The sequence below is a fragment of the Cicer arietinum genome, chromosome 6 (assembly GCF_000331145.2).
Source record: "Cicer arietinum cultivar CDC Frontier isolate Library 1 chromosome 6, Cicar.CDCFrontier_v2.0, whole genome shotgun sequence".
Lineage (NCBI taxonomy): Eukaryota > Viridiplantae > Streptophyta > Magnoliopsida > Fabales > Fabaceae > Cicer > Cicer arietinum.
The window spans coordinates 70,150,049-70,174,540 of record NC_021165.2 but is presented as its reverse complement, the minus strand read 5'-3'; the positions used below and the strand labels follow the sequence as shown (position 1 = coordinate 70,174,540).

Below are 24,492 nucleotides of genomic sequence, written 5' to 3'. Positions count from 1 at the left end.
TGACTGCTAAACATACACTACAAACTACATGTGATTTGTAGTTTACTTCATGCTTCTATTGTATTCAAATGAATCTATTGTATGGAAAAGGGGCCTACAAGTATTTCCTTATATTGATTAATAAATACAATGCAATATTGAAATTATTAACATTTTTTAAAAAAATAATTAAATAATAAGGGGGGAAAAAGTAATGTACAATGTTGCATGCACCAAAACCCAACTCTGGTATTGGGAGAGTTCAGCTAGCATTGATTAGGCTTTTACTAAAAAGGAACTGGAACACCTTGGTTCTTGTTGACTATAGCCATTGCCTTATAGCGAGTACCCGTACCAATTGGAGCACTATCATCACCTCCTTCCGAAAACGGAGCTTCACCGTCACCTACGAGACGCCAGTATCCGGTCCTTAACGATTCAGCCTGCTCTTCTGTGCAGTTTTGAAGGAGGGATTCAGCGCGAAAGTTTATTCCAAGGGCACCAAGAAATTGAGATTGAGTAATTGGTCCATGGACAGACACTTCTCCTGCATTAATATTTAAATCAGATGGAAACAAATCTTTAGTTTTTGGGCATTTATGTATACTTTTGATGTCAAATTATAATCATAAAACCGTGTCGGGACTATCAGTGTGTGGAAAAGCACCTGAAGCTTCCTCTGCGGAATGTCTGATAGAAGCAAAATCAACATATGCACTGAGATCAGCAGATCCAGGGTCATCCAGAAGATGGACAAACTTGTGTTTCCGTATTGCCTGCTTAATTCAAAAACTGTTAAAAGACAGCATAAGGAAAAAGGATAATCTAAATATAACCTCATCAACAAATGAAAAGAAATTGCAATTTTATCTTTGGGATGACAATTATTTACAGCAACACATCTAATGGTTCCCCATGGCACAATACAATAGATTCCTAGTGGCAGCGTACATGGAGACATAACACGTACATGGAGACATAACACGGTAAAAACTAGAAAGTGGTATGATTAAGAATAAGAAAGGGGAGATGTTAGACCTGGAGACTATCTGAGACTACTTCATCCAGGCCATAGTCTATGATTAGAGCTCCACCACCATCAGAACTTATCCTTTCAACAATGGTCTGGGTCAAATCCATAGCTTTGGGGCAAATTTCAATTTGATTGAGTTTTGCAATCTCCTCAGTTGCAGCCCACTTGACTCTCTTCAACAGATACAAAGTCGCAGGTGTAGGATGTGGAGATAGAACAAAATGTAACCTATCAGATATATGTAAGTATCAGTACACTGAATCCAGCAAAAAACCAATCTCAAGTAGAATATATTACCATACTTACGATGAATCTTCGGCTACATCAACCATTTTCTCACACCAGCCACGGGATGCTTTCTGTAGACCCAAAAAAATTAAATCATATTTCACAGACACATGCCAATAACAATAGGAATACATAGAAGTGAGATAAACATAATATTATTGACATTGTAATGCCAATAATATTAAAAATGCTGCTAGACCAGCATTGTAATGCACTAGTCTAGTGGAACGTCCTAGGTGGACTGATGCAAATGAATACAGAAGATAAAGTTATATATCGGTTACCAGCAAACACGGAAAAGAACAGGAGAGGATGAAAGCATACAAAAATAAAAAACGGTTGAGGCACCATGGAAGACAGTGAAAGCAAAAATATTGCAGAATTTCAGATCTTAATTTTGCTGCTTTGTATATACCATAGTTTTAGTTGAGCTTAATAGCACAATCATTCTATTACCTGAAATTGATGGACTGGTAGAGCATCAAAGAACTCGTGTGCAATGATAATTGTCGGTACTGGAGCACAGCAAAAGGAATAACTTGGTCAGGGAATTATTCAAATATAGTACAGTAAGAAATTTTATATTAATGAATGACAGAAAACAAACTGATATTTTCATGTAATAACAAGTCAAACATTCTATTTAATGTTCAAAATCATATGTTCATTGGAAAAACAATACATACATCCTGAAGGAACCTGCTCCAATGCAGCATGCCACGACACAGGAGTGCGGGTGCCAACCAAAGAGCTAAAAGTTCGCTTATCAGCATTTTCATCTGCATTCTCTTCATCAACACATTTCAAATTCTTGTGCTGAAGCTTTTGTAGTGCAGGGCTACACTCCACCAAGTGTATATGCAAAGACTCAGTGAAGTTTTTAAATTTTGAAGCACCCTATAACAAGTTAAAAGCATATTTTTAATCATAATACTATACATGCAGCCTTTCTGATGTTTAATAGACAATCTAAACAAAAGGTAAAAACATTGAAATTGAAATTCTGAGTACAAAATCATATTGATATTGTGGTTCCATACACGAAGAAGATCAGCCATAAGAGTTCCTCGTCCAGGACCCAGCTCAATTAGATTTACTCTTTTGGGTTGACCCATTTGCTCCCACAAACACATCACCCATACACCAACCATCTAAAAGTTTACACAAACAACATATTAGAATCCTTCATGAAAATTGCAAACACAGTTCACATAGAAAATGTAATTTATTAATGAAACTGAAAATTTAGTGGATAATTCAATTGAGCTAACCTCACCAAACATCTGGCTAACTTCAGGAGAAGTGATAAAATCACCTTCAGCTCCAAAAACATCTCGATTGATGTAATATCCAACTTTAGGATTTGTTAAAACTTCTGACATGTATTCACCTAATGAGATAGGACCTCCACGAAACTGAGAAAAAAAGGGGAAAAGAGCCAATTTTGATGATGCTGAAATAAAATTAGGGTGTTGTTGTTGTAGCTAAGGAAATTGAATTACAGAATAGAATATAAATGAAGTGCGGAGTAGCTACCTTGATGATTCCTTTGAGGTGTTTGACGAGTTCGGAATCGGAAGTGGGGTTGTGAGAATGGTCTGCGAGAAGGAAGAAGAAAGAGAAGTTAAAGAAGGAAGAAAGAAAGAAAGAAAGGAAGAGAGTAAAGTGGTACAAGTACAAACCAGGTGGGTTACAAAGGGAAGAACGGTCGATGGAAATGGTAGAAGATGAATAGCATGATGCGGCTGCGATGGAGCGATGAAATATGCGAGATTGGTGAACAACTCTTCTCAACATTTTGATGCAACCTCTCCACTCTGCACTAAGTTCTTGCCTTCGTCTCACTCTGCAAATAGTATCAGTTTTTTTTTTTTTTTGTAATATGTGATTTTGGTTTTAATAGATTGTTGCCACGTGTCAAAAATAAAAATCAAAACAAAATATAATTATAGAGATTAAAAAAATTATAGTGAATGCTCTTTGATGAAAACCTGGTACCTAATTTGGATCTGAAATAAAACGAACAAATTCAAGGGAGTGGGAGCTACCTGCTCTATTACCATGCTAGAAATGTGTGTTTTATACACCAAAACCATAGAAATGATGATCCAGGAAAATATGATATAAAAAGTTCACAAGTCTTACTCTTAGTCAAAAGATAGATTGAAATACCAACAAAACTCAAAAAAATAAAAATGTATATTGAAGTCTTTAAGAGAGAGAGAGAATAGAATAGAATACCGTAAGAGAGATAGAAGCACGCCGTTTTGAGAGCAGAAGAATACAAGGGAGTGCAAGCATGCAAAACGCGTCAACGAGGGGCAAACGACGTCTTAGCGTCGAGGTCGAGGACTAGGAGAAGAGTCTAGAAGTGAGTGTGGAAGTGGAGGAAGCCATTTTAGTTGAGAAAATTATAACCTGCTACGCGTCTCCATCAAGCCCCATTCTGCTCCTTTCCTTGATGCGCTCTTCACCGAAAGCCCTTGATTTTGACACCTGTAATTAATATTTGCAGTTCATTCTATAGCCCGCGACCCTTCGTCTCTTTTTCTTCTTTCTTGGGCTATACAAATTTATGTTAACACAATTGGGAAAGTTAGGATTTGTATCCCAATTAAACTAACTTGTATCTCTCAATTTGGTAAAAATTCAATATTATTCTTAAAAATTTCATTTACGTGAGTGATAAAAAAAATTTACTTCAAAATCTCACTTCTTCAACTAAATTTTTAGTAGGTAATATTTGGCAACTAAATTTTCGGTAGATATTTGTAATACTATAAATTTGTTCATTGAAATTTCCGGTAGTTACATTTACAATACCAAAAATTTCAAAATTTTGAAATATCCGGTAGTTATATTTTATCACCGGAAATTTCAATTTTTTAAAATTTCTGGTAGTTAATATTCTGAACCGGAAATTTAAAAAATCCGATGGTTATTAATTTTTTTTCTATAATGTTTTTGTTAATTTTTTTTATTGTTTTGAAATAGGGATGAAAAAGACACAACTAGTATTTATAGATCTAACTGAAGCATTCAACGCTTATCAAATTTTTGAGTCACGAGAAGCTGTCATACCGTGGGCGAGTAGCAGTTATCATTACTCGATTTGACGTAGAGACCGAAAAGAGAGGAAGGAAGTCAAAATTAATTCTTGGTTGTGATAGAGGTGGAAAATATAAGTCAAATAAAAATAACACAGGTACTTCAACTAAAAGATGTGGATGTTTGTTTAAACTTATATCGAGACCATTGAAAAATGCTGAAGGATGGATTATTAGTTTAATGCGTGGACTTCACAACCATGAGTTAGTAGCTACTTTTGAGAATAATGCATTTATGGGACGCTTAAAAGAAGAAGATAAGAAACATGTTGACGAGCTAACAAAATATCACGTTGCACCGAGACACATCTTGTCATCTTTGAGAGATCGAGATACGGAGAATGTGACTAATATCTATCAAATTTACAAGCGATGAAGTACGTACAAGAAGAATTTGAAAGGACCTAGAACTGATATGCAACATTTGTTGAAGTTACTTGAAGCTGAGAAGTATACTTGTTGAAGTAGGACTCATGGAGACTCTAACGTTGTGAGGGATATGTTTTGGACACACTCAAATTCCATAACTTCGTTGAACATGTTCCCTCTTGTATTCATCATGGATAACACCTACAAAACCAACAAGTATATGTTACTATTGTTTGAAATTGTTGGTGTAACTTCAACTGGGTTGACATTTAATGTTGCATTTGCTTATATAGATTTAGAACGTCAAGACAACTTTTGTTGGACATTGGAGAAGTTAAAAGAGTTGTTTGTTTCAAACACCTCATTTCCTCAAATGATCGTGGCTGACGGAGAACTTGCTTTAATGAATGCAATTGAAGTTGTATTTCCATCTTCAACAAATTTACTTTGTCAACTTCATATCAACAAAAATGTTGGAGCCAAATGCAAACAATATATATTAAAGAAAGATATGCAAGAACCCATTCTTGAGTTGTGGAGGAAAATTGTTTATTGTTCTGAAGAGAAGGAGTACGACGAACTTTTACAAATGTTTGAGCAAACATGTAATGATAATATTATTTTCTTTGACTACGTCAGAGACACATGGTTAAATCCTCATAAGAAGAGATTTGTTGAAGCATGGACCAATCGAGTATTGCATCTAGAAAATACTACGACTAATAGGTATGTCATTAAAACTTCACATTTTGTATTATATTTATGCTTATATAGGATTAAACATGCATGATATAATTTTTATTAAAATAATGTCAAATATTTTTTTGTTTACATATTAGGGTTGAGTCTGCTCATTGGTCATTGAAGAAATTTTTGGAATACAGTAAAGGAGATTTTTGTAAGGCGTGGAATGATATGAATGACATGTTGAAGTTTCAAATTATTAAGATAAAAGGTCCATTTGAGATAAGTAAGGGTCGCAAAGAGCATATACACAACAATCCATTCTATGAGAAATTGACTTGGTTTGTATCCAAGAAAGCTTTAGCTGATATTGTTCATGAATACAAGAGAGACAGTTATGTCGGTAACGACAAAGGTGTGTGTTGTCGTATACTTAGAAACACTCATGGATTACCTTGTGCATGTGACTTGGCACGATACAAACTGGAAGGTGTTCCAATCTCATTAGATGTTATTCATATACATTTTAGGAAATTAACCATGAATAGTGATCAAGAGGAAGAAAAGTTGGAAAATGATTCAGAGTTGGACATTACATCGAACGTGAATATAATTTGGAAAACATGGAAAACACTTAATGTTGCTGGAAGGCGGGCATTAAAGAGCAAGTTGTGTGAAATAGCATATTCGGAGACAACATCAATGTGTTCACCACTGGGTATGCCCTCGCTGCATAGTCGTATTGTCCTTCGTGAAGTTGCTTGAAAAATACAGCTTTCAACCACTCAAAACTATATGAGGCACATCTATTGGTCCTAGTTTCAGTTACAGCTTCATCATAAGCAACTCCCAATAACTCAACAGCAGCAGCAATTGCCAAATCTTCATTGACATTAGCGGGAGGTGTGAAAAACTCTCCATAACATGGGATGCTCAAAAGACCCCTAACATCGTCAAGAGTAATAGTCATTTCACCAAATGGCATGTGAAATGAGCTAGTCTATGTGTGTCATCTCTCAGCAAAAGAAGATATCATATTATCGTCAATCATGTGCAAACTACATCTTTTCAGAGGACATAATCCATATATAGTAATCCAATGATCTATCTGAGCAGGTAATATATATCTGATATCAATGAATTTGTCTTGCTTTTTGCCATTTGAAACAACTTTCAAGACACGTCTATACTGTTTAATTAAAAATAACACAAAATAACTTATAATCTAAATATACAATTATATATTAAAGATTCCATATTTAAATATACAATTAAAAATAACACACAATAACTTATAATCTAAAATTAACTTTGTAATAACAAATACTACAAATATATTAAATATTATAATATTTTGCTATATTATAATATGTAATAAAATAAATTATTTACTAACATATTCATTCCACACATTTATTGCAATATGGTGCTCATAATCCTTAAGGACAGAAAGATCATAAGGACCTTCAGGAAACATGAGTTCTTCAGGTTGGTGATGATGACCATGTTCATCATCAAATTGGTGCTGTTGATCATGTTCATCATCAAACACATCATCTTGCTGGGGCTACTGATCTTGTTCTTCATCAAACACATGATTTTGCTGAAACTCATGCGTCTGCATTTCTTCGTTTCTCTTTCTTCTTTTTTCAACTGCAACTCTCCTATTTAATTGTGTAGGAGGTCGAACTCGAGAATGATCAACGCTTGTTTTTGCTGTAAGATTTATGGGTCACATATGTAATTAATTAATTAATAAAGTGTGTTAGGGTCATTATATAATTAGCCAATAAACTAGGGGTCAAATAATATATAATAGTTTATGGCTAAAGTGTTGAGACAAACTCTCTATTTTAAAGTTTTGATGAAAATAAACAAAGCTTAATTAAGAATGTTAATTATGATTCTAAATGTTATGTTAATTTAACTTGTGTTCTTGAGTGGTTTTAATTAAGAGCAGAATCAAGCAAATACAAGAAAAGACAACAAGATCATTTTGCATCATAAACAGAGAATGATCCTCAGCTTCACCGAACTATCTATCACAGCATGTTGTTCAAAGTCTATCTACATCGTTAACAAAGAATATGCTCTAGAAATCATTCATATCTAACAAGTAAATGGCAAGGAACAAGTACAAATAATCCAGACTCAAAAAGGATATTTGATCGCAAAGATCAAAGAGTTTAAACATGGACAAAAGTCATGACGGCTTAAGAACTCCAAAATTCAAATGTCAAGAAAACTTGATCAAACTGGGTATATGACAAGACAAGAACAAAGGAAATACAGAACATTCAAAACGGGAACTCCAGAATGATTATTGAAGCTCAAGAACGTTCAAACTGATAAAACCAAGAACGTTAATCATTCTCCGTTTTCTGCACATCAACAGCAGCCTTGCATCCTCTCTATTTCAGTCTGCAATTCGCCTCAAATCTTCTCCAACCTCCTCTAGCTACACTCAAGACTCAAGACAGATAATGTACCATCCAAGATCAATGAAGAAATGTCAAAGAAAGGACATAAATGCTTTCAATGCTAAAACATCAAAAGTCAAAAAAGCTGTTTTCAAAGCAGCATTATTTTTATTCTAAAAATAATGTTTTAGTCAAAAAAGCATGGCCTCTCCAACAGCTATTTCGTACATCCCCAGCCTATAAATAGAAGGCCAGTATCTCAGTTCTTAGTAAGAAATTCAAGTGCTATGTAATCAACATTATACAATCACACTTAAGCTTGAAATTCTGAAAAACAGAGGAAACATTACTTTCTGCAAATCCGCAAACCAGCCACTGCTGCTCATTCATATATCAGCTGCGAAATTGTCATTAGATACTCTGTAAAGAATCTATTCTCAAACAAGAGTTGAGCAATATCAGATTCTGTCAAATTCAATCATTTGTAAAAACTCAAACTATAAGAGTTTCTTTATAGTTTGTTTAAGATTGCTTCCTATCAAGGTTAGATAGGTGTTGTGATTGCTTTCTGGGTGGAAAGTAATTAAGAAAGAAATAGATCAAGGTTGATTTATTCTAGGTGTTGTAAGATTAAGAAGGTTCTTCATTTTAAACACTTAGTGGAAAATCTCACAGTGTGAGGACTGGACGTAACCCACGTTGGGTGAACCAGGATAAATCTTTGTGTGGTATTCTCTTTCCTTTCTCCTTCTTTATTATACTGCATTAATCATTTGAGATAAAATATAAACTAATTTTCTGCTAATTAAAGAACGTTCTCTGTTTTATAACATAAACCAAGAACGTTCTCCGTTTTCTGGTTAAAACCAAGAACGTTCTCCGTTTTCTGGTTAAAACCAAGAACGTTCTCCGTTTTCTGGTTAAAACCAAGAACGTTCTCCGTTTTCTGGTTAAAACCAAGAACGTTCTCCGTTTTCTGGTTAAAACCAAGAACGTTCTCCGTTTTCTGGTTAAAACCAAGAACGTTCTCCGTTTTCTGGTTAAAACCAAGAACGTTCTCCGTTTTCTGGTTAAAACCAAGAACGTTCTCCGTTTTCTGGTTAAAACCAAGAACGTTCTCCGTTTTCTGGTTAAAACCAAGAACGTTCTCCGTTTTCTGGTTAAAACCAAGAACGTTCTCCGTTTTCTGGTTAAAACCAAGAACGTTCTCCGTTTTCTGGTTAAAACCAAGAACGTTCTCCGTTTTCTGGTTAAAACCAAGAACGTTCTCCGTTTTCTGGTTAAAACCAAGAACGTTCTCCGTTTTCTGGTTAAAACCAAGAACGTTCTCCGTTTTCTGGTTAAAACCAAGAACGTTCTCCGTTTTCTGGTTAAAACCAAGAACGTTCTCCGTTTTCTGGTTAAAACCAAGAACGTTCTCCGTTTTCTGGTTAAAACCAAGAACGTTCTCCGTTTTCTGGTTAAAACCAAGAACGTTCTCCGTTTTCTGGTTAAAACCAAGAACGTTCTCCGTTTTCTGGTTAAAACCAAGAACGTTCTCCGTTTTCTGGTTAAAACCAAGAACGTTCTCCGTTTTCTGGTTAAAACCAAGAACGTTCTCCGTTTTCTGGTTAAAACCAAGAACGTTCTCCGTTTTCTGGTTAAAACCAAGAACGTTCTCCGTTTTCTGGTTAAAACCAAGAACGTTCTCCGTTTTCTGGTTAAAACCAAGAACGTTCTCCGTTTTCTGGTTAAAACCAAGAACGTTCTCCGTTTTCTGGTTAAAACCAAGAACGTTCTCCGTTTTCTGGTTAAAACCAAGAACGTTCTCCGTTTTCTGGTTAAAACCAAGAACGTTCTCCGTTTTCTGGTTAAAACCAAGAACGTTCTCCGTTTTCTGGTTAAAACCAAGAACGTTCTCCGTTTTCTGGTTAAAACCAAGAACGTTCTCCGTTTTCTGGTTAAAACCAAGAACGTTCTCCGTTTTCTGGTTAAAACCAAGAACGTTCTCCGTTTTCTGGTTAAAACCAAGAACGTTCTCCGTTTTCTGGTTAAAACCAAGAACGTTCTCCGTTTTCTGGTTAAAACCAAGAACGTTCTCCGTTTTCTGGTTAAAACCAAGAACGTTCTCCGTTTTCTGGTTAAAACCAAGAACGTTCTCCGTTTTCTGGTTAAAACCAAGAACGTTCTCCGTTTTCTGGTTAAAACCAAGAACGTTCTCCGTTTTCTGGTTAAAACCAAGAACGTTCTCCGTTTTCTGGTTAAAACCAAGAACGTTCTCCGTTTTCTGGTTAAAACCAAGAACGTTCTCCGTTTTCTGGTTAAAACCAAGAACGTTCTCCGTTTTCTGGTTAAAACCAAGAACGTTCTCCGTTTTCTGGTTAAAACCAAGAACGTTCTCCGTTTTCTGGTTAAAACCAAGAACGTTCTCCGTTTTCTGGTTAAAACCAAGAACGTTCTCCGTTTTCTGGTTAAAACCAAGAACGTTCTCCGTTTTCTGGTTAAAACCAAGAACGTTCTCCGTTTTCTGGTTAAAACCAAGAACGTTCTCCGTTTTCTGGTTAAAACCAAGAACGTTCTCCGTTTTCTGGTTAAAACCAAGAACGTTCTCCGTTTTCTGGTTAAAACCAAGAACGTTCTCCGTTTTCTGGTTAAAACCAAGAACGTTCTCCGTTTTCTGGTTAAAACCAAGAACGTTCTCCGTTTTCTGGTTAAAACCAAGAACGTTCTCCGTTTTCTGGTTAAAACCAAGAACGTTCTCCGTTTTCTGGTTAAAACCAAGAACGTTCTCCGTTTTCTGGTTAAAACCAAGAACGTTCTCCGTTTTCTGGTTAAAACCAAGAACGTTCTCCGTTTTCTGGTTAAAACCAAGAACGTTCTCCGTTTTCTGGTTAAAACCAAGAACGTTCTCCGTTTTCTGGTTAAAACCAAGAACGTTCTCCGTTTTCTGGTTAAAACCAAGAACGTTCTCCGTTTTCTGGTTAAAACCAAGAACGTTCTCCGTTTTCTGGTTAAAACCAAGAACGTTCTCCGTTTTCTGGTTAAAACCAAGAACGTTCTCCGTTTTCTGGTTAAAACCAAGAACGTTCTCCGTTTTCTGGTTAAAACCAAGAACGTTCTCCGTTTTCTGGTTAAAACCAAGAACGTTCTCCGTTTTCTGGTTAAAACCAAGAACGTTCTCCGTTTTCTGGTTAAAACCAAGAACGTTCTCCGTTTTCTGGTTAAAACCAAGAACGTTCTCCGTTTTCTGGTTAAAACCAAGAACGTTCTCCGTTTTCTGGTTAAAACCAAGAACGTTCTCCGTTTTCTGGTTAAAACCAAGAACGTTCTCCGTTTTCTGGTTAAAACCAAGAACGTTCTCCGTTTTCTGGTTAAAACCAAGAACGTTCTCCGTTTTCTGGTTAAAACCAAGAACGTTCTCCGTTTTCTGGTTAAAACCAAGAACGTTCTCCGTTTTCTGGTTAAAACCAAGAACGTTCTCCGTTTTCTGGTTAAAACCAAGAACGTTCTCCGTTTTCTGGTTAAAACCAAGAACGTTCTCCGTTTTCTGGTTAAAACCAAGAACGTTCTCCGTTTTCTGGTTAAAACCAAGAACGTTCTCCGTTTTCTGGTTAAAACCAAGAACGTTCTCCGTTTTCTGGTTAAAACCAAGAACGTTCTCCGTTTTCTGGTTAAAACCAAGAACGTTCTCCGTTTTCTGGTTAAAACCAAGAACGTTCTCCGTTTTCTGGTTAAAACCAAGAACGTTCTCCGTTTTCTGGTTAAAACCAAGAACGTTCTCCGTTTTCTGGTTAAAACCAAGAACGTTCTCCGTTTTCTGGTTAAAACCAAGAACGTTCTCCGTTTTCTGGTTAAAACCAAGAACGTTCTCCGTTTTCTGGTTAAAACCAAGAACGTTCTCCGTTTTCTGGTTAAAACCAAGAACGTTCTCCGTTTTCTGGTTAAAACCAAGAACGTTCTCCGTTTTCTGGTTAAAACCAAGAACGTTCTCCGTTTTCTGGTTAAAACCAAGAACGTTCTCCGTTTTCTGGTTAAAACCAAGAACGTTCTCCGTTTTCTGGTTAAAACCAAGAACGTTCTCCGTTTTCTGGTTAAAACCAAGAACGTTCTCCGTTTTCTGGTTAAAACCAAGAACGTTCTCCGTTTTCTGGTTAAAACCAAGAACGTTCTCCGTTTTCTGGTTAAAACCAAGAACGTTCTCCGTTTTCTGGTTAAAACCAAGAACGTTCTCCGTTTTCTGGTTAAAACCAAGAACGTTCTCCGTTTTCTGGTTAAAACCAAGAACGTTCTCCGTTTTCTGGTTAAAACCAAGAACGTTCTCCGTTTTCTGGTTAAAACCAAGAACGTTCTCCGTTTTCTGGTTAAAACCAAGAACGTTCTCCGTTTTCTGGTTAAAACCAAGAACGTTCTCCGTTTTCTGGTTAAAACCAAGAACGTTCTCCGTTTTCTGGTTAAAACCAAGAACGTTCTCCGTTTTCTGGTTAAAACCAAGAACGTTCTCCGTTTTCTGGTTAAAACCAAGAACGTTCTCCGTTTTCTGGTTAAAACCAAGAACGTTCTCCGTTTTCTGGTTAAAACCAAGAACGTTCTCCGTTTTCTGGTTAAAACCAAGAACGTTCTCCGTTTTCTGGTTAAAACCAAGAACGTTCTCCGTTTTCTGGTTAAAACCAAGAACGTTCTCCGTTTTCTGGTTAAAACCAAGAACGTTCTCCGTTTTCTGGTTAAAACCAAGAACGTTCTCCGTTTTCTGGTTAAAACCAAGAACGTTCTCCGTTTTCTGGTTAAAACCAAGAACGTTCTCCGTTTTCTGGTTAAAACCAAGAACGTTCTCCGTTTTCTGGTTAAAACCAAGAACGTTCTCCGTTTTCTGGTTAAAACCAAGAACGTTCTCCGTTTTCTGGTTAAAACCAAGAACGTTCTCCGTTTTCTGGTTAAAACCAAGAACGTTCTCCGTTTTCTGGTTAAAACCAAGAACGTTCTCCGTTTTCTGGTTAAAACCAAGAACGTTCTCCGTTTTCTGGTTAAAACCAAGAACGTTCTCCGTTTTCTGGTTAAAACCAAGAACGTTCTCCGTTTTCTGGTTAAAACCAAGAACGTTCTCCGTTTTCTGGTTAAAACCAAGAACGTTCTCCGTTTTCTGGTTAAAACCAAGAACGTTCTCCGTTTTCTGGTTAAAACCAAGAACGTTCTCCGTTTTCTGGTTAAAACCAAGAACGTTCTCCGTTTTCTGGTTAAAACCAAGAACGTTCTCCGTTTTCTGGTTAAAACCAAGAACGTTCTCCGTTTTCTGGTTAAAACCAAGAACGTTCTCCGTTTTCTGGTTAAAACCAAGAACGTTCTCCGTTTTCTGGTTAAAACCAAGAACGTTCTCCGTTTTCTGGTTAAAACCAAGAACGTTCTCCGTTTTCTGGTTAAAACCAAGAACGTTCTCCGTTTTCTGGTTAAAACCAAGAACGTTCTCCGTTTTCTGGTTAAAACCAAGAACGTTCTCCGTTTTCTGGTTAAAACCAAGAACGTTCTCCGTTTTCTGGTTAAAACCAAGAACGTTCTCCGTTTTCTGGTTAAAACCAAGAACGTTCTCCGTTTTCTGGTTAAAACCAAGAACGTTCTCCGTTTTCTGGTTAAAACCAAGAACGTTCTCCGTTTTCTGGTTAAAACCAAGAACGTTCTCCGTTTTCTGGTTAAAACCAAGAACGTTCTCCGTTTTCTGGTTAAAACCAAGAACGTTCTCCGTTTTCTGGTTAAAACCAAGAACGTTCTCCGTTTTCTGGTTAAAACCAAGAACGTTCTCCGTTTTCTGGTTAAAACCAAGAACGTTCTCCGTTTTCTGGTTAAAACCAAGAACGTTCTCCGTTTTCTGGTTAAAACCAAGAACGTTCTCCGTTTTCTGGTTAAAACCAAGAACGTTCTCCGTTTTCTGGTTAAAACCAAGAACGTTCTCCGTTTTCTGGTTAAAACCAAGAACGTTCTCCGTTTTCTGGTTAAAACCAAGAACGTTCTCCGTTTTCTGGTTAAAACCAAGAACGTTCTCCGTTTTCTGGTTAAAACCAAGAACGTTCTCCGTTTTCTGGTTAAAACCAAGAACGTTCTCCGTTTTCTGGTTAAAACCAAGAACGTTCTCCGTTTTCTGGTTAAAACCAAGAACGTTCTCCGTTTTCTGGTTAAAACCAAGAACGTTCTCCGTTTTCTGGTTAAAACCAAGAACGTTCTCCGTTTTCTGGTTAAAACCAAGAACGTTCTCCGTTTTCTGGTTAAAACCAAGAACGTTCTCCGTTTTCTGGTTAAAACCAAGAACGTTCTCCGTTTTCTGGTTAAAACCAAGAACGTTCTCCGTTTTCTGGTTAAAACCAAGAACGTTCTCCGTTTTCTGGTTAAAACCAAGAACGTTCTCCGTTTTCTGGTTAAAACCAAGAACGTTCTCCGTTTTCTGGTTAAAACCAAGAACGTTCTCCGTTTTCTGGTTAAAACCAAGAACGTTCTCCGTTTTCTGGTTAAAACCAAGAACGTTCTCCGTTTTCTGGTTAAAACCAAGAACGTTCTCCGTTTTCTGGTTAAAACCAAGAACGTTCTCCGTTTTCTGGTTAAAACCAAGAACGTTCTCCGTTTTCTGGTTAAAACCAAGAACGTTCTCCGTTTTCTGGTTAAAACCAAGAACGTTCTCCGTTTTCTGGTTAAAACCAAGAACGTTCTCCGTTTTCTGGTTAAAACCAAGAACGTTCTCCGTTTTCTGGTTAAAACCAAGAACGTTCTCCGTTTTCTGGTTAAAACCAAGAACGTTCTCCGTTTTCTGGTTAAAACCAAGAACGTTCTCCGTTTTCTGGTTAAAACCAAGAACGTTCTCCGTTTTCTGGTTAAAACCAAGAACGTTCTCCGTTTTCTGGTTAAAACCAAGAACGTTCTCCGTTTTCTGGTTAAAACCAAGAACGTTCTCCGTTTTCTGGTTAAAACCAAGAACGTTCTCCGTTTTCTGGTTAAAACCAAGAACGTTCTCCGTTTTCTGGTTAAAACCAAGAACGTTCTCCGTTTTCTGGTTAAAACCAAGAACGTTCTCCGTTTTCTGGTTAAAACCAAGAACGTTCTCCGTTTTCTGGTTAAAACCAAGAACGTTCTCCGTTTTCTGGTTAAAACCAAGAACGTTCTCCGTTTTCTGGTTAAAACCAAGAACGTTCTCCGTTTTCTGGTTAAAACCAAGAACGTTCTCCGTTTTCTGGTTAAAACCAAGAACGTTCTCCGTTTTCTGGTTAAAACCAAGAACGTTCTCCGTTTTCTGGTTAAAACCAAGAACGTTCTCCGTTTTCTGGTTAAAACCAAGAACGTTCTCCGTTTTCTGGTTAAAACCAAGAACGTTCTCCGTTTTCTGGTTAAAACCAAGAACGTTCTCCGTTTTCTGGTTAAAACCAAGAACGTTCTCCGTTTTCTGGTTAAAACCAAGAACGTTCTCCGTTTTCTGGTTAAAACCAAGAACGTTCTCCGTTTTCTGGTTAAAACCAAGAACGTTCTCCGTTTTCTGGTTAAAACCAAGAACGTTCTCCGTTTTCTGGTTAAAACCAAGAACGTTCTCCGTTTTCTGGTTAAAACCAAGAACGTTCTCCGTTTTCTGGTTAAAACCAAGAACGTTCTCCGTTTTCTGGTTAAAACCAAGAACGTTCTCCGTTTTCTGGTTAAAACCAAGAACGTTCTCCGTTTTCTGGTTAAAACCAAGAACGTTCTCCGTTTTCTGGTTAAAACCAAGAACGTTCTCCGTTTTCTGGTTAAAACCAAGAACGTTCTCCGTTTTCTGGTTAAAACCAAGAACGTTCTCCGTTTTCTGGTTAAAACCAAGAACGTTCTCCGTTTTCTGGTTAAAACCAAGAACGTTCTCCGTTTTCTGGTTAAAACCAAGAACGTTCTCCGTTTTCTGGTTAAAACCAAGAACGTTCTCCGTTTTCTGGTTAAAACCAAGAACGTTCTCCGTTTTCTGGTTAAAACCAAGAACGTTCTCCGTTTTCTGGTTAAAACCAAGAACGTTCTCCGTTTTCTGGTTAAAACCAAGAACGTTCTCCGTTTTCTGGTTAAAACCAAGAACGTTCTCCGTTTTCTGGTTAAAACCAAGAACGTTCTCCGTTTTCTGGTTAAAACCAAGAACGTTCTCCGTTTTCTGGTTAAAACCAAGAACGTTCTCCGTTTTCTGGTTAAAACCAAGAACGTTCTCCGTTTTCTGGTTAAAACCAAGAACGTTCTCCGTTTTCTGGTTAAAACCAAGAACGTTCTCCGTTTTCTGGTTAAAACCAAGAACGTTCTCCGTTTTCTGGTTAAAACCAAGAACGTTCTCCGTTTTCTGGTTAAAACCAAGAACGTTCTCCGTTTTCTGGTTAAAACCAAGAACGTTCTCCGTTTTCTGGTTAAAACCAAGAACGTTCTCCGTTTTCTGGTTAAAACCAAGAACGTTCTCCGTTTTCTGGTTAAAACCAAGAACGTTCTCCGTTTTCTGGTTAAAACCAAGAACGTTCTCCGTTTTCTGGTTAAAACCAAGAACGTTCTCCGTTTTCTGGTTAAAACCAAGAACGTTCTCCGTTTTCTGGTTAAAACCAAGAACGTTCTCCGTTTTCTGGTTAAAACCAAGAACGTTCTCCGTTTTCTGGTTAAAACCAAGAACGTTCTCCGTTTTCTGGTTAAAACCAAGAACGTTCTCCGTTTTCTGGTTAAAACCAAGAACGTTCTCCGTTTTCTGGTTAAAACCAAGAACGTTCTCCGTTTTCTGGTTAAAACCAAGAACGTTCTCCGTTTTCTGGTTAAAACCAAGAACGTTCTCCGTTTTCTGGTTAAAACCAAGAACGTTCTCCGTTTTCTGGTTAAAACCAAGAACGTTCTCCGTTTTCTGGTTAAAACCAAGAACGTTCTCCGTTTTCTGGTTAAAACCAAGAACGTTCTCCGTTTTCTGGTTAAAACCAAGAACGTTCTCCGTTTTCTGGTTAAAACCAAGAACGTTCTCCGTTTTCTGGTTAAAACCAAGAACGTTCTCCGTTTTCTGGTTAAAACCAAGAACGTTCTCCGTTTTCTGGTTAAAACCAAGAACGTTCTCCGTTTTCTGGTTAAAACCAAGAACGTTCTCCGTTTTCTGGTTAAAACCAAGAACGTTCTCCGTTTTCTGGTTAAAACCAAGAACGTTCTCCGTTTTCTGGTTAAAACCAAGAACGTTCTCCGTTTTCTGGTTAAAACCAAGAACGTTCTCCGTTTTCTGGTTAAAACCAAGAACGTTCTCCGTTTTCTGGTTAAAACCAAGAACGTTCTCCGTTTTCTGGTTAAAACCAAGAACGTTCTCCGTTTTCTGGTTAAAACCAAGAACGTTCTCCGTTTTCTGGTTAAAACCAAGAACGTTCTCCGTTTTCTGGTTAAAACCAAGAACGTTCTCCGTTTTCTGGTTAAAACCAAGAACGTTCTCCGTTTTCTGGTTAAAACCAAGAACGTTCTCCGTTTTCTGGTTAAAACCAAGAACGTTCTCCGTTTTCTGGTTAAAACCAAGAACGTTCTCCGTTTTCTGGTTAAAACCAAGAACGTTCTCCGTTTTCTGGTTAAAACCAAGAACGTTCTCCGTTTTCTGGTTAAAACCAAGAACGTTCTCCGTTTTCTGGTTAAAACCAAGAACGTTCTCCGTTTTCTGGTTAAAACCAAGAACGTTCTCCGTTTTCTGGTTAAAACCAAGAACGTTCTCCGTTTTCTGGTTAAAACCAAGAACGTTCTCCGTTTTCTGGTTAAAACCAAGAACGTTCTCCGTTTTCTGGTTAAAACCAAGAACGTTCTCCGTTTTCTGGTTAAAACCAAGAACGTTCTCCGTTTTCTGGTTAAAACCAAGAACGTTCTCCGTTTTCTGGTTAAAACCAAGAACGTTCTCCGTTTTCTGGTTAAAACCAAGAACGTTCTCCGTTTTCTGGTTAAAACCAAGAACGTTCTCCGTTTTCTGGTTAAAACCAAGAACGTTCTCCGTTTTCTGGTTAAAACCAAGAACGTTCTCCGTTTTCTGGTTAAAACCAAGAACGTTCTCCGTTTTCTGGTTAAAACCAAGAACGTTCTCCGTTTTCTGGTTAAAACCAAGAACGTTCTCCGTTTTCTGGTTAAAACCAAGAACGTTCTCCGTTTTCTGGTTAAAACCAAGAACGTTCTCCGTTTTCTGGTTAAAACCAAGAACGTTCTCCGTTTTCTGGTTAAAACCAAGAACGTTCTCCGTTTTCTGGTTAAAACCAAGAACGTTCTCCGTTTTCTGGTTAAAACCAAGAACGTTCTCCGTTTTCTGGTTAAAACCAAGAACGTTCTCCGTTTTCTGGTTAAAACCAAGAACGTTCTCCGTTTTCTGGTTAAAACCAAGAACGTTCTCCGTTTTCTGGTTAAAACCAAGAACGTTCTCCGTTTTCTGGTTAAAACCAAGAACGTTCTCCGTTTTCTGGTTAAAACCAAGAACGTTCTCCGTTTTCTGGTTAAAACCAAGAACGTTCTCCGTTTTCTGGTTAAAACCAAGAACGTTCTCCGTTTTCTGGTTAAAACCAAGAACGTTCTCCGTTTTCTGGTTAAAACCAAGAACGTTCTCCGTTTTCTGGTTAAAACCAAGAACGTTCTCCGTTTTCTGGTTAAAACCAAGAACGTTCTCCGTTTTCTGGTTAAAACCAAGAACGTTCTCCGTTTTCTGGTTAAAACCAAGAACGTTCTCCGTTTTCTGGTTAAAACCAAGAACGTTCTCCGTTTTCTGGTTAAAACCAAGAACGTTCTCCGTTTTCTGGTTAAAACCAAGAACGTTCTCCGTTTTCTGGTTAAAACCAAGAACGTTCTCCGTTTTCTGGTTAAAACCAAGAACGTTCTCCGTTTTCTGGTTAAAACCAAGAACGTTCTCCGTTTTCTGGTTAAAACCAAGAACGTTCTCCGTTTTCTGGTTAAAACCAAGAACGTTCTCCGTTTTCTGGTTAAAACCAAGAACGTTCTCCGTTTTCTGGTTAAAACCAAGAACGTTCTCCGTTTTCTGGTTAAAACCAAGAACGTTCTCCGTTTTCTGGTTAAAACCAAGAACGTTCTCCGTTTTCTGGTTAAAACCAAGAACGTTCTCCGTTTTCTGGTTAAAACCAAGAACGTTCTCCGTTTTCTGGTTAAAACCAAGAACGTTCTCCGTTTTCTGGTTAAAACCAAGAACGTTCTCCGTTTTCTGGTTAAAACCAAGAACGTTCTCCGTTTTCTGGTTAAAACCAAGAACGTTCTCCGTTTTCTGGTTAAAACCAAGAACGTTCTCCGTTTTCTGGTTAAAACCAAGAACGTTCTCCGTTTTCTGGTTAAAACCAAGAACGTTCTCCGTTTTCTGGTTAAAACCAAGAACGTTCTCCGTTTTCTGGTTAAAACCAAGAACGTTCTCCGTTTTCTGGTTAAAACCAAGAACGTTCTCCGTTTTCTGGTTAAAACCAAGAACGTTCTCCGTTTTCTGGTTAAAACCAAGAACGTTCTCCGTTTTCTGGTTAAAACCAAGAACGTTCTCCGTTTTCTGGTTAAAACCAAGAACGTTCTCCGTTTTCTGGTTAAAACCAAGAACGTTCTCCGTTTTCTGGTTAAAACCAAGAACGTTCTCCGTTTTCTGGTTAAAACCAAGAACGTTCTCCGTTTTCTGGTTAAAACCAAGAACGTCCCCAAGGCAAACACAACAAGACTATTCGGTTTCACAAAAACCTAACGGAGAAAACTCTATGGTTCTCTCTATCCCCATCAAGAGAGCAAGATCTTCAGGGTGTTTTGTTGAGGAAGATCACCCAACCCATTGGCTCTGTTATCATCATCCCAGGATTTCATCAATGGCAATTCCCACAGGTACGCTTCCGCCCTTGGTTATTCATCATGTAATTGGCATGGATTGTTAACAATTGGTATCAGAGCCTACCATGTTTAATTCATGATGAAATTCGGATATTGTCTTTGTTTTAGGATTCAATTTGGGAATTTTGACATGATTGAAATCTTAGGGTTTGTAATTTGGGAATTTGGATATATATATATATATATATTATGGAATCCATATTTTTCTTTGTTTCCGGTTATAATTTTTTTTTGTTGATATGCCATTGATGGTTTACTATAAAGATTTTCTATAATTGTTGATTGTTTTGGATGATTGGAACAATTAATGAATCGTGAATAATGCCATGAAATTCTACCATATTTGAATAATGATCTGGTTTTTCTAGGATCCATATTTGCATCTGCTTAGGCTGATCATTTTTTTTTTATGTTTCTATATCTTTTGAACTTTGAGCATATGTCAAGTTCCTAAGTTAAAGATTGATATGTATATACGGCATAATATTTATACTTTCCAAATTTAATCATATTTACGTGCACGTTTTGAGTATAATGTATATATTTAGATATTTGTTTCCTTCCCTAATTTCTTGCATTCCTCCTAAACACATGTTTAGATTAATTGTCATACTGTTAACCCAAAAACTTTGCTAATTTAATCCAAAAACTTTGCTAATTTAATCCAAATAACCCAATTCTGCATTTTCTAATTTGACAATAAATAGAAATTGTCTTTCGCAACTTGATATATTTGTTTGTAAAATAAATTAATGTTTTAATTTATATATATAGATAGATTGCTAAATGTTAGATTCTATTTCATGAAAGGCGTGTGAATAGAATGTTTCTCTAAATAGTATTTCATCTTTGTTGCTATTTATAGCATTTTTTATAATTATCATTTTTTTTTTTTGATAAAACAATAATTATGAAATACTAATGAAACACAGTTTATATGAGTGAACAATATTTTTTTTTAAATATTGTTTTATTTGGATATAATAGATATATGTTCAAGTCAAGTTTGACATTTTGAATGAGTTAATTGAAACTTGACGTCGCCAAAGTGACCTCTCTTGTCTAAATTACTCATGAAGAGTGTCAAATGGTTGTGTATATGTTTATTCATGCGGATATTGACCGGCCCAAAGGAAGGTTAATATTTGGAAGAATTACATGTACACCTGCGATGATAAATGTGTGACAATTATTTGGTATACATGTGAATAGTAAATCAGCCCAAAGGAAGGTTTATTGTTTGACATGTCTTACTGTCAATATTTGATCGTTGCAACAAGAGTACCACTAGCAGTTGGTGTTACTGTCCAAAGACTTGACATCAATGGTGCACTGGGTATCTTGAGATGGGTTAAATTCCATGATTTGAACATATGTATTTATTTATTTAATGATTTATTTTCCTATAATGTGAGTTTCTAAGTTTCGTTCTTTATTTAATTTTCAGCATTTATTGCTTCCATATCTGCAAATTTGAGTTCTATTCCTGTCCTTGATGGGACAAATTTTAAGGAATGGAAAGAGAACATTCTGATTGTTCTTGGCTGCATGGATCTAGACCTTGCATTAAGAATTGATCGACCCCCTACTCCTACGGACTCTAGTTCTTCTGAGGAAAAATTAGAGTATGAGAAATGGGATCGCTCAAATCGCATAAGTCTTATGATCATAAAGCGTGGCATTCCTGAGGTCTTTAGAGGTGTTGTCTCGGATGAGATAGATACAGCTAAAAAAAAAATTCCTTGCTGAGATGGAAAAACGCTTTGTAAAAAGTGATAAGGCTGAAACAAGTTCTTTGCTTCAGAATTTAATTTCCATGAAGTATCAAGGCAAGGGAAATATAAGAGAGCACATTATGATGATGTCCAACATTGCTTCTAAGCTTAAAGGTCTAAAGCTTGAGTTGTCAGATGACTTACTCATTCATTTAGTATTGCTGTCTCTTCCTTCGCAATTCAGTCAGTTTAAGGTGACTTATAATTGTCAAAAGGAGAAATGGACTCTTAATGAGCTCATTTCATTATGTGTGCAAGAAGAGGACAGGCTGAAGCAAGATAGGACTGAAAGTGCTCACTTTACTAGCATCTCTAAAGACAAGGGCAAAAGGAAAAGAATTGAGGAGCCCAAGAACAAAGCTGCTGCTAAGGGTCCAGAACAAAAGAAGCAGACTAAGGATAACAACTGCTTCTTCTGCAGGAGTTCTGGACACGTGAAGAAGGATTGTGCCAAATATCACGCTTGGCGTGTTAAGAAAGGTATGATTCTGTCTTTGGTCTGTTCTGAGGTTAATTTAGCTTCAGTACCTAGAAACACTTGGTGGTTAGACTCTGGTGCAACTACTAACATCAGTGTTTCAATGCAGGGTTGCCTGAACTTCCGAAAGCCTAGTGATACTGAAAGATGGATCTATGTAGGAGATGGGAAGAAGGTAGAAGTTGAAGCCATAGGAAAATTTAGATTATTATTAAGTTCCGGTCATTATTTGGATTTAAAAGACACTTTTGTTGTACCGTCATTTAGACGGAATTTGGTCTCTATTTCTTATTTGGACAAATCAGGATATTATTGTTCATTCGGGAATAAAGAATTTACTTTGTCTTTAAATTCGAATATTGTTGGAACCGGTTTACTTTCTGGTTATGATAATCTTTATTTATTGGAAACTGTGGATAACTATAATGAAACCTTGAATGTGGAATCTTGTGGTACTAAGCGAAAAAATGACAATTTCAATTCAGGAGTGCTTTGGCACAAGCGTCTAGGTCACATCTCTAGAAATAGAGTTGAACAACTTGTGTCAGATGAAATTTTAGATTCCATTGACTTCACAGACTTTAACGTTTGTGTAGCATGCATTAAAGGAAAACAGACTAAAGATAAGAAATTAGGCGCATATAGAGCTACAGACGTCTTAGAATTGATACATACGGACATCTGTGGGCCATTTCCAACTCCTTCTTGGAATGGTCAACAATATTTTATATCATTCATAGACGATTATTCTAGATATGCCTACCTTTACCTAATTCACGAAAAGTCCCAATCAATAGACGTGTTCAAATCCTTTAAGGCAGAAGTTGAGAATCAACTTAATAAAAGAATTAAAAAGGTCAAATCTGATCGTGGTGGTGAATACTACGGCAGATATGACGGTTCAGGTGAACAACGTCCGGGACCATTTGCCAAATACCTAGAGGAATGTGGAATCGTCCCACAATACACTATGCCGGGGTCACCCAGCATGAATGGTGTAGCTGAAAGACGAAACAGGACTCTTAAGGATATGGTAAGGAGTATGATTTGTCATTCCACCTTGCCAGAGTCACTCTGGGGAGAGGCATTAAAAACAGCAGCATACATTCTTAATAGAGTACCAACTAAGGCAGCGGCTAAAACACCTTATGAGCTTTGGATTGGGCGTAAGCCTAGTCTGAAGCACCTTCATGTTTGGGGATGTCCAGCTGAGGCAAGGCCTTATAGGCCGAATGAAAAGAAATTTGAACCCCGAACAATTAGCAGCTATTTTATAGGGTACTCAGAAAAATCAAGGGGCTATAAATTTTATGATCCTAATTTGAGAACAATTTTTGAGACGGGAACGACAACGTTCTTTGAGGATATTGAGTTTGGGGGGAAGATTAAGGTTAAAGATTTTGTCTTTGAGGAAGAATCGGTAACAATTCCAGAACTGATTCTTCCACCAATTGACTTTCCCATTATTGAACAAACTCAAGATGATCTGGTTGTTCAGGAAGAACAAAATCCAGATCAAATTCAAGATCCTCAAGAACAAGTGCCTCAAGAGCCAGCTCCATTGCGGAGATCCACTAGAGAAAGGAAAAATGCTATTTCGGATGATTATGTAGTATTTATCAATGAGGTAGAGGAAAATGTTGGCATGACGGAAGACGACCCAGTCAACTTTCATCAAGCCATGCAAGATTCTCGTTCAGATAAGTGGATCGAAGCAATGAATGAGGAGTACAAGTCTATGCAAGACAATTCAGTTTGGGAACTTATCCCATTACCTGAAGGAAAGAAACCCATTGGTTGCAAATGGATTTTTAAAACCAAGCGGGATTCCAATGGTAATGTGGAGAGATATAAGGCACGTCTTGTAGCTAAGGGTTATACTCAAAAGGAAGGGATTGATTATAAAGAGACTTTCTCTCCGGTTTCATCGAAGGACTCTTTAAGAATAATCATGGCTCTTGTTGCTCACTTTAATTTGGAGCTTCATCAAATGGATGTAAAAACAGCTTTTCTCAATGGCGACATTGATGAGACGATCTATATGGTGCAGCCAGAAAACTTTGTGTTGGGAGACCCAAAGAATATGGTGTGCAAACTAAGAAAATCCATTTATGGGCTAAAACAAGCTTCTCGTCAATGGTACCATAAATTTCATCAAGTAATTCTCTCATTTGGTTTTGAGATGAATACAGTTGATGATTGTGTGTATCATAAGTTCAGTGGGAGCAGACATATTTTCCTGGTCTTGTATGTTGATGACATACTGCTTGCCACTAACGATATAGGCATGTTGCACGAAACTAAGAAATTTCTATCAAAGCATTTTGAGATGAAAGATCTTGGTGACGCCTCTTTTGTATTAGGAATTCAGATACACCGAGACAGATCTCGAGGTATTCTTGGATTGTCACAAAAGAGCTATATCGATAAGGTTCTCAAAAGGTTTGGGTTACAGGATTGCAAACCAGGGGACACCCCAGTTGCTAAGGGAGACAAGTTTAGTCTCAAACAGTGCCCTAAGGGAAGTTTGGAAATTCAAGAAATGCAAAAGATCCCT

At 37.2% G+C, this 24,492-nt stretch overlaps 1 protein-coding gene across 3 annotated transcripts; it reads right to left on the bottom strand.

The window, feature by feature from the left end:
* On the bottom strand, positions 1–3,685 carry LOC101504631 (uncharacterized). 3 transcript variants are annotated; one of them, XM_004507472.4, is made up of 11 exons: positions 3,542–3,685; positions 2,983–3,146; positions 2,837–2,898; positions 2,572–2,715; positions 2,341–2,451; positions 1,987–2,197; positions 1,757–1,815; positions 1,319–1,371; positions 1,018–1,240; positions 647–755; positions 1–526 (listed from the first exon to the last, which is right to left on the bottom strand). In XM_004507472.4, exons 2-11 carry the CDS (start codon positions 3,095–3,097, stop codon positions 267–269), a joined length of 1,347 nt encoding a protein of 448 aa, XP_004507529.1. In that variant the 5' UTR covers positions 3,098–3,146; positions 3,542–3,685; the 3' UTR covers positions 1–266. The 3 variants fall into 3 exon arrangements, with proteins under 3 accessions (XP_004507529.1, XP_012573264.1, XP_027191980.1); XM_012717810.3 differs by lacking the exon at positions 3,542–3,685 and adding an exon at positions 3,349–3,491; XM_027336179.2 differs by lacking the exons at positions 2,983–3,146; positions 3,542–3,685 and having other exon boundaries at positions 2,572–2,753.
* Between the last annotated feature and the right edge of the window lie 20,807 nt (positions 3,686–24,492).

Bases quoted from the DNA above. Each gene is read 5' to 3' on its own strand.
- LOC101504631 (XM_004507472.4), bottom strand. From the start codon at position 3,097: ATGTTGAGAAGAGTTGTTCACCAATCTCGCATATTTCATCGCTCCATC. The intron at 2,899-2,982 runs GTTTGTACTTGT...TCCTTCTCGCAG, and splicing joins TTCCCTTTGTAACCCACCTG to ACCATTCTCACAACCCCACT. The intron at 1,241-1,318 runs GTAAGTATGGTA...TATATCTGATAG, and splicing joins GATGTAGCCGAAGATTCATC to GTTACATTTTGTTCTATCTC.